Source organism: Emys orbicularis, chromosome 6 (genome assembly GCF_028017835.1).
Source record: "Emys orbicularis isolate rEmyOrb1 chromosome 6, rEmyOrb1.hap1, whole genome shotgun sequence".
NCBI lineage: Eukaryota > Metazoa > Chordata > Testudines > Emydidae > Emys > Emys orbicularis.
Genome location: NC_088688.1, coordinates 88,694,371 through 88,704,330, shown reverse-complemented (window position 1 = coordinate 88,704,330; position 9,960 = coordinate 88,694,371). Strand labels below are relative to the sequence as shown.

General features: G+C 46.1%; 1 protein-coding gene across 2 annotated transcripts in view; it reads right to left on the bottom strand.

The window, feature by feature from the left end:
• Positions 1-5,959: 5,959 nt before the first annotated feature.
• PTCH1 (patched 1) overlaps positions 5,960-9,960 on the bottom strand; it is a 73,971-nt gene continuing 69,970 nt past the window's right edge. For both annotated transcript variants that reach the window (XM_065406090.1, XM_065406091.1), the window contains 3 exons: positions 9,146-9,245; positions 7,675-7,929; positions 5,960-6,490 (listed from right to left, as the gene is read on the bottom strand). In XM_065406090.1, coding sequence (XP_065262162.1) covers positions 5,960-6,490; positions 7,675-7,929; positions 9,146-9,245 — 886 coding nt within the window. The remainder of the gene's footprint in view (positions 6,491-7,674; positions 7,930-9,145; positions 9,246-9,960) is intronic.

The following is a 9,960-nucleotide window of genomic DNA, read 5'->3' as shown; positions in this document are numbered from 1 at the left end:
CTTCAAGCAGTTCTGGAAAGAGGAGGTTTCCCCATCTTTGGCCTCTTCTTTGCTTCAGTTGTTACCCTTTACAAAAGAGAGAAAACACAACCGTTCACTTAAAGCTTAAGAAAAATAAATAAACCAAACCAACCCAAAATGCATGTGATTATTCTTGTGATTAAGGTACAGGACCAAGAGTTAGGAAATCTGGACTGTATTCCCATCTCTGTCACTGATGTCATGTTTTAAATGTCCACTAATTTTGAGTGCCTCCATTTCTGTGTACTGGACTCCAATTAAAGTCAATGGAAGCTGCAGGAGAATGAGGTCTTAGGCATCTGAGGCCTTGGCTACACTTGCAAGTTACAGCACTGTAAAGCCTCCCCCAGCGCTGTAACTCACTCCCCGTCCACACTGGCAGGGCATTTGCAGCGCTGTATCTCCGTGGTTGCAGTGCTGCATGTACTCCACCGCTCCGAGAGGAATAGCGAGTATTGCGCTGCCGCTGCAGCGCTGCGGCGCCAGTGTGGCCGCCCAATGCGCTGTGAATGGCCTCCAGAATTATTCGGCAGTATCCCACAATGCCTGTTCTAGCCACTCTGGTCATCAGTTCAAACTCTACTGCCCTGGCCTCAGGTAACCAACCATGTGACCCACCCTTTACATTCCCCGGGAATTTTAAAAATCCCCTTCCTGTTTGCTCAGCCCGGCGTGGCGTGGAGTGCTATCAGCGAATCTTTCCAGGTGACCATGCCTCCACGCACCAAGTGAGCCCCAGCATGGAGCAATGGCGAGTTGCTGGACCTCATCAGTGTTTGGGGGGAGGAAGCTGTCCAGTCCCAGCTGCGCTCCAGCCGTAGGAATTACGATACCTTCGGGAAGGTATCAAAGGACATGATGGAAAGGGGCCATGACCGGGACGCCCTGCAGTGCAGGATTAAAGTGAAGGAGCTGCGGAGTGCCTACCGCAAAGCCCGCGACGCAAACAGCCGCTCGGGTGCTCCCCCTGCGACCTGCCGATTCTACAAAGAGCTGGATGCGATACTTGGGGTTAACCCCACCTCCACTCCGAGCACCACCATGGACACTTCAGAGCCGGGGGGGGGAGGAGGAGGAAGAGGAGGAAGACACCCCGGAATCCCTGGAGCCATGCAGCCAGGAGCTCTTCTCGAGCCAGGAGGAAGGTAGCCAGTCGCAGCGGCCGGTACTTGGTGGAGGACAAACAGAAGAGCAGGTTCCCGGTAAGCGTTTTTTTTTTCGGGAAGGAATTTTTTCGGTGTGGGCTCTTTGGGAGAGGAGGGTTAGGCATGCATGCCTAGATGCGGAATAGTGCATTGATGTGGTTTATCACATCGCGGTAATCGGCCTCGGTAATCTCCTCGAATGTCTCATCCAGAACGTGTGCAATGCGCTTGCGCAGGTTTATCGGGAGAGCCACCGTGGTCCTTGTCCCAGCCAGGCTAACGTGTCCGCGCCACTGTGCCGCGAGGGGCGGGGGGACCATTGCTGCACACAGGCAAGCTGCATATGGGCCAGGGCGGAAGCCGCATTGCAGTAGAAGACCCTCCCTTGCTTCCCAGGTCACCCTCAGCAGAGAGATATCGTCCAGGACGAACTCCTGTGGAAAATGTTGGGACAGTGTTCAGTGTAGGTGCCCCCTGAAGCTGTTGGCTCTCCCCAAGGCACAGAAACCCAGAGGACAGTGCAGCCCTGAAACAGTCCCCCTTACTCACCATTTTGAGGCTCCCGTGGGATGTGTGCGCTCTGTTTCAGACGGGAAAATTATGCTATTGTGTAGACCCTGTGTGTTTTCTACTCCTTAAGTGCGGGGGGAATCATTACTCTGTCTGGTATAAACAATGCTGCCTCTGTTAAATGTTGCATTTTGCCTATACAGCTGCATCAACCATGAGACCTCAGCCGTCCCTCTTATCGCCTGCTCAGAGACTGCAAAGACTCAGGAAGAGACCGCGAAAAAGCAAAGAAGACATGCTGCAAGAAGTGATGTGGCAATCTATTAAAGAGAATGAGAAAGCACAGAACTGGAGGGAGAGAGAAAGCAGGATCCGCCAGGAAAACGCAGCGCACTGGCGGCAAAGCACCGCGCACCGGCAGCAAAGCACTGATAGGTTCATAAGCATCCTGGAGCGCTAAGCACACGCTATCCAGGAGCTGGTAGCCATGCAGAAAGAGGAGCAGTACCGCAAACGCAAACACCCCCCCCCCCACAGCCCTTGTCCCAAAACTCTTTCCGTTGTGCCCCACTGTCACCTCCAACCCACTTTCCCCAACTTCCGTGTTCTTCACGCCACCCGCTGCCTCCAACACCAGTATCTTCACCACCCAGCCCTGAAAACCACGACCCTTACCCTCTGCACTCAACCCCCATCACCATGCAGTATAGCTATCCTGAAGTGCAGCACTCACTGCACAGCACACCAGACAGGACATACGCGAATCTGTGATTGTACCGTTCCCCACTCCACCCCCTTGTTTCTTTTCAATAAATGGATTTTTTGGCTTTGAAAACATTCTTTATTATTGCATAAAGTAAAAGACTCCTTAGCCCAGGAAATAAACAGGCACTGCAAGTCTGCTTGTCTGCTTAGCAAACACTGATTCCTAAAGATTGGAACTACTGCACTTCACTCCCGTGCAGGGCACCAGATATCACTGCTGGTTTTCAGCCTCAAATTGCTCCCTCAAGGCATCCCTAATCCTTGCAGCCCCGTGCTGGGCCCGTGTAATAGCCCTGCTCTCTGGCTGTGCAAATTCAGCCTCCAGGTGTTGAACCTCAGAGGTCCATGCCTGAGTGAAGCTTTCACACTTCCCTTCACAAATATTATGGAGGGCACAGCATGCGGATATAACCGCGGGGATGCTGTTTTCGGCCAAGTCCAGCTTCCCATACAGAGATCGCCAGCGGCCCTTTAAATGGCCAAAGGCACACTCCACAGTCATTCGGCACCAGCTCAGCCTGTAGTTGAACCGTTCCTTGCTGCTGTCAAGGCTCCCTGTGTAGGGTTTCATGAGCCACGGCATTAACGGGTAAGTGGGATCTCCAAGGATCACAATGGACATTTCAACTTCCCCTACCGTGATCTTCCACTCTGGGAAAAAAGTCCCGGCCTGCATCTTCCTGAACAGCCAAGTGTTCCGAAAGATGCGTGCGTCATGCACCTTTCCGGGCCAGCCTGTGTTAATGTCAATGAAACGCCCACAGTGATCCACAAGCGCCTGGAGAACCATAGAGAAATACCCCTTCCGATTAATGTACTCGGATCCTAGGTGGGGTGGTGCCAGAATAGGAATATGCATCCCATCTATCGCCCCTCCACAGTTAGGGAACCCCATTTGTGCAAAGCCATCCACTATTTCCTGCATGTTACCCAGAGTCACGGTTCTTCTGAGTAGGATGCGATTAATGGCCTTGCAAACTTGCATCAACATGATTCCAACGGTCGACTTTCCCACTCCAAACTGGTTTGCGACTGACCGGTAGCTGTCTGGAGTTGCCAGCTTCCAGATTGCAATAGCCACCCGCTTCTCCACTGGCAGGGCAGCTCTCAATCTCGTGTCCTTGCGCCGCAGGGTGGGGGCAAGCTCCTCACACAGTCCCATGAAAGTGGCTTTTCTCATCCGAAAGTTCTGCAGCCACTGCTCGTCATCCCAGACTTCCATGACTATGTGATCCCACCACTCGGTGCTTGTTTCCCGAGCCCAAAAGTGGCGTTCCACGGTACTGAGCATGCCCGTGAATGCCACAAGCAATTTCGTGTCATACGCGTTACGCAGCTCGATAGCATCGTCGGACTCCTCACTCTGTCACTTTGGATCTTAAGGAATAGTTCGACAACCAAACGTGACGTGCTGGTGAGATAAGTCAACATACGCCTCAGCAGTTCGGGCTCCATTTCCCGCAGATAGATCGCGCTGCACAGAAACCGTTGAAAGATGGCACCAAAGGTGAACGGAAACAAAGGGATTTCTGGGATGCGAAGCGATGCATCCCGGGGCGTTGGGACAGGACCCAGAATGCCCCGCACCCACGCCCCCTTCCCACAACCCACGGCGCCAGAATGGGAAAAGGTGCTCTGTGGGATAGCTGCCCATAATGCACCGCTCCCAATAGCGCTGCAATTGCCGCAAATGTGGCCACGACAGTGCGCTGGGCAGCTGTCAGTGTGGACAGACTGCAGCGCTTTCCCTACTCAGCTGCACGAAGTCAGGTTTAACTCACAGCGCTGTACAGCTGCAAGTGTAGCCAAGGCCTGAAATTGGACATCAACTGAGGCACCCAAATTAGTGTCCAGTTTTGGAAAATTTGAACCTGGCCTTCTCTTTGCCTCAGAATCCACTTCCTTGGGACTCCACTACTTGCCATCTTCCCAGGAGAGCTGTGAGGATACATTCATATAGAACTATAAAAATACTTCAAAATCTTTGGATAGAAGCTTTAGAAGTGCAAAGCATTTTAATTAGAACTGGTCAAATATTCCCCTTTGGAAATTTTTGATGGAAAATGTCTTTTCAACCAAAATGAAAATTTTCATTTTGTTCAACGTTTTTTGTGTGGTGATGAAACACTTTGAAACTTTTCAAAAAAATTCATTTTTTTTCTGTGTGGAAAACACACATACTTTTCCACACCTTTTTCCAGAGGAAAAAAAAGTAACAGTGAGAAAGTGACCTTCTCCAAAACTATTTTTTGTTTTGTTTTGGGGGTGGCAGAACCCCCCAAAAATTCATAGAAAATTTTGAATGAAATTAAACATTTTCACTTCTTTCAAAAATGTTTTCTGAAATACACTGACTTTTTTGATCACCTCTAATTTTTACATCTTTCTTTTATAACCTCAAAGCCGTTGGCAGTGGGGGAGAGTTTACCTTCATTTTCATTTTATGGGTCAAATCCTCAAGGGTCAGGAATTATCTCTGACAAACCGAAGGAGCATCCACAGGGCAATTCAGTGATGGTTACCACAGCCCAAAGGCTATAACAGTGGCAGCCATACAGGGTGATTTGTTCAGAACCCACTGGACATGCCCACATACACAGAATTCAACTTCAGGAGACCTTGGACCGAGCCCACTTAAAGCAGCACTGTGCAGGAATGTGTGTAATCTCCATACAAATACTTTCTTCAGCCTGCCTTACACTGTGCAGCAGAACCATGGAAGTTCTGATGCACCAGAGGATTTGGCTAAGTAGTTTATATTCTTTTTACTACATTATATTCAAGGGTCATTTTCTTTTGAATGTAAGTAACTGGTGGTTTTACTCCTTCCCAACAAATGTTGTTTTGTGTGAGACTTTAGGAGGCAGCCTGTTTGAATGATCTGAGCATAGGACTGGGTACCAGGAAATCCAGGTTCTGACTCCTGTTCCATGGCCTTGGACAAGTCAAACAATGGGTATATCTATGCTGCAATTGGGAGGTGAATTGCAGTGCGTGTTGGTATAAGCAAGCTAGCTTTGAGCTAACCAGCTCATAAGAAATAGCAGTGTAGCTGCTGTGGCACAGGCTAGCCCCATGAGTACCTAACCAGTATCTTGGGCGGGATTGTACTTGGATGGCTAGCTCATAGTGCTGCCTGTGCCACTGTGGCTAGAATGCTATTTTTAGCAAGCTAGTTTGATCAAAGCTAGCTCAGGTATGCCTGCGTGTACTGCAATCACACTTCCTGATTGCACTGTGGACATATCCAATTTTCTGCTTCAGTTTCCCCACCTGAAAAATTGGGATAGTACTATTTACTTTAATACTTGTACAGAACTCTGAAGATGTCAAGGGCTAAGTATTGTTGTTTCACCCAAGCTAATTTTCTAATGCAAAATGCAAAGTGCTATTTATGGGTGGGAAATCCCAGAGGCTAAAGCAGCTGGGAGGAAAGATACCTTAGGAAATTCTTGTATTTTTCCTTCCTCCCCCGCCCCCCCCCCCCCACCATTGTCTGGGAAGGACAAAAATGTACCTTAATCTGAGCTGTTGCCATTTGTCCTTTCTTCACATTCAACATCTTGCAGTTCTATTACTTCTACTTTAGAGTTTCTCCTCTCACACCGTACATTAAAAGGCACATGGGGGTCCTCAAATGTTCCATGGTCAGTTTCATGGTATCCTTCGTAAGATGGAAAGCCTCCTCCATGAGAGTTATGGCTGTGCACAGCAGGGTGTACAGCAACAGTAACTGAAGCGGAGGCAGTCACAGTAGTGATAGGCTGGCAGTATGCTGGCACTGAAGTACCCATGGCAGTGAATGCTGGGCTTCTAATGTTATGAGAGCGAGCCCTATGGCCCGAGCGGTCCCTATTGCTAGGTCCAGAATGCCCTTCAGTAGAAATTTCAAAAGCGTCCCTGCGCGGCCTGTAAGGGGGTGGTCGTAGTCCTTCCCTCTGTTCTCGTCTAGGTTGTCTGTTATGATGCCATGTCTGCTGGGACCCAGCTTCTGGATTAGACTGTAATTTTGGACTTGGCTGATGACATCTTGTCTCTGGCTGAACCACCTGGAAATGAAATGAGATATGTGGTTAAATCTCTGCCCTAAAGCATGTAAACAAAAGTTACACATGCTATAGAAATATTTTCCCTGGTGCAGCCCTGAAGTGTACTGTCCTGGACTAACTCTAGAAGTGAAGCATTCTGGAGTCTTATTTGTGCCTTTTTCAAAGACCGTTCTCTCCCAAAATTGTTACAAGCTGCTGGGAAGTACAACTTTGCAGATAAACACAGGACTGTCATTGAAAGCATTATGTATACCTCCCACATACTGCTCAGTCTTTTGAAAGGGGTAAATAGCAAGCACTACAACTTAAGTGGTTCAATAACCAAAATTGCTGGGCTTTGGCAAAGACTCTCTTCCAGCTGGGGTACATACACAGGATGTTAGTGGGATGGTTTGTATAGATTGCAGGAATCTGGTTTCTGGATTTCTGTAAAAAGCGTGAAGCACAGCAGCCACATCAGTCAATAAACCGTGACCAACTTCAAATGTGGCTCTGCTTGTACCTATTTTTAGGCCTCTGCTGAACAAAAACAGATCCACATTGCAGCTCAGCATGCAGCATCCTGGGGGGTAGGAGACGGAGCTTTTTAGTTTATCTTTGAAAGGAAAGTTATGCTGGCCCAGTGGCTTAGGCACTGTGCTGACACACAGCAGATCCAAGGTTTGGAGAAACCGTGAGACACTCTTTCCCTGGTCTGCACCAGCCCTTATCCTCTAAAATGTACTACTGGAAGAGAAATATAGTATGAAGATAGCCCACGTGGCTCTGGGTGTCTCTGGTTCATATGGCTCTGGGTGGAGCCACATTTATTCCAGAGCCCCTTCCCTTTTCTTTCATAGAGGTCATCCGGAACAGTTGTCAAAGGACCTGCCAGTCCTGCACTTCCAGCTCAAGCCAGTATGCTGCAAAGGCATTTACTGATGAAAATGCGCTGTGCTTTGATACAACCATTTTATCTGAATTTCCTTCCTAAATGAAGGGGTGAAAAAGCCTGAGCATCCATCATCTGGAAGTGCTCTTAAGTTTGGGCCAGTTGCAGCCAGGAGTACAAAGCAAAAAAAAAAAAAAAAAAGTCAGAAATATAAACTTTGCTATACAAACTGAAAAAGATAAATTCTTCCAAAAAGCCAAAACAAAATAACTTCCTCCCCTTTGTCCCCCAAACCAACATGTGGGTTACTTACAGTCGATCTGGCAAAGACAGGATTCTCAGTTGCTTCCACTATTACTTGGTGGACTGGTGCACCAGAGCTCTGAGTGGCCTCGTACTGATGGAGTTCCTCACTGATTCCTGACACTGTAGTCTGAGAACTGTACTCGGAATCAGATGAATCTGATCCATTATTTGTGTGTCCAGGTGGCAGTGCAAACCTCACGATGCTAGGGGCAGGCTCAGGAGATGGAGTAGGCAACCTGTTCCGTCCGTTAGCTGGAGAAACCTAATAATGACAATTGAAACCCCTTATAATTACTAACATTCAACAAAAATGTTCTTCACCAAACTACATCTACTCTTGTCACCAAAACCATTTTGTTATTTATTATTTGCTACATTCTCTGCTACTGTGCACAGTGCTGTACCAAAAAGAAAGAGACATGATCCCTGTCTGTGGATTTGAACATAATTACATATATTCCTGTCAATGTCTGGGTGTGTAAGTGTGTATAATACATATATTTCTTGGTATGTCATTAAAAGAGTAATTCCATGGTTATATATAGTGTATATCTATTAGAAAATATGATTCTGTGTATGTACATAGACAGATGGATACACACATAATAGCAAGTACTCTATGTGTGTGAGTTATATACACACACACACACACACACACACACGCTCCCCCACATCTATATCTCCACACACACTATACACACAGCTATAAAGTTACTCTCTTTTAATAACACTAGAGAAAACTCAATGATCATGCCTTAGAGGGGTAACTGTGATATACCCAATGAGCTATCAAGTGGAAGTTTGAAGGCCATGAATGCTCTCTTGTTGGACTTGCATTGGACGGTTTAAGGCCCTGATCCTGCAAAGGGATCGACCGCATGGACCCTTACAACAGTCCAGGATCTCACTAAAGCCTACAGGATACCACGAGAGTGTATTTGTTGATAAGGGAGGATCCTTTTGTAGACTTATGGCCTAAGGCAGTGGTTCTCCAGCTGTGGTCTGTGGACCACCACTGGTGTGGGGAGCCCTTCCTGGTGGTCTGCTGTGCTGAGTTAAATATTTTGAGAATGAAGCAATGAGGGGCCGGAGTGCTAGGAGGAAACATAGATCTACAAAAGGAGCTCTCTTTCACAAAATGGCCTGTAGAATGAAAAAGTTGAGGAAATCCCTGCTCCTAGGGCACAGCTAATACATGAAATTCTGCTTAAAAATGAAGCTAATTAAATCATGCATTTGTATCTAAATCAAAGAGACAACTTCCAACCCACTGGTTATTATACAAGACACCTTCTGATTACTAATCAAGAATATCAAATTAAGAAAAGAAACCGCATTTAATATTTTTTTTAAATAAAACAAAAAAAGAGCAAGAAACTTAAATAAAAATCAGAATTACAAAGTAAATAATAGGTTTCTAGGAAAGAAAGAAAAAAAGGACACATTAATTTCTTCTGCTCATAAATGTAACTACTGACCTCAGGATATGGTCCAAAGAATGAAAGAAGAACTGGAAGCAGCACCAATCCATTTAAAACTCCCAGAATGGTTAAAATTGCCAAAACAGCAAAGAAATACCTGAAATATTGTTTAAAAGAGGGAGAAAAGGGCCATGAATACCATTAGGAATACAGAAGATTGCATACTACTCCCAAAAATAATTTCACTTTTAAAAAGAAAAATATGCTAATGCAAGTCTCAGAAACTTTAAAAATATTGTACAAAATCATGACTTTTTATTAATAAATGTATTTATTTATTTATTACCTTTTGGATTAGAGAAGCTACATTCCACAACCCAAAGTGTTAGTTGATAAAGGAAAGAAAAAAAATGAGTTTGTTAATTTACCAAAATCTTGTGGCATGTAATGTTATTTATAAATGTGTTACACAAACACAAAAATATGGAATGTGAACTGAATGGCTGAATGGATTGAAAGCACAAATACAATGAAAAGGGGCCCCCATTAGTGAAAACCCAGCAGAAGCAAACAAATGAAGTGAAGGGTGTAGAATTTAAACAATTTAGCCTAGAAGGAAAAGAAGCCCACTTCTCCCAGCAGCTAATCCACTGTGAAATGCTTCTGCATCTAACAGCGGAATCTCTAATTAAATCTCTAGTGTATCAGGTAAGGCTTTCCCTTGCCGTTCATTAATCACAACTTTCCGCCTAGAATTCTGTGAGTTCCAGTTTTACCAAATAGCTCAAATTGCAACCTTTTTAGAACACAGGAACCAGCTTTCTGCCAAGAAAATGCTGCCCATTCTGTAGTAAGCTTCAGCATTGTACTGA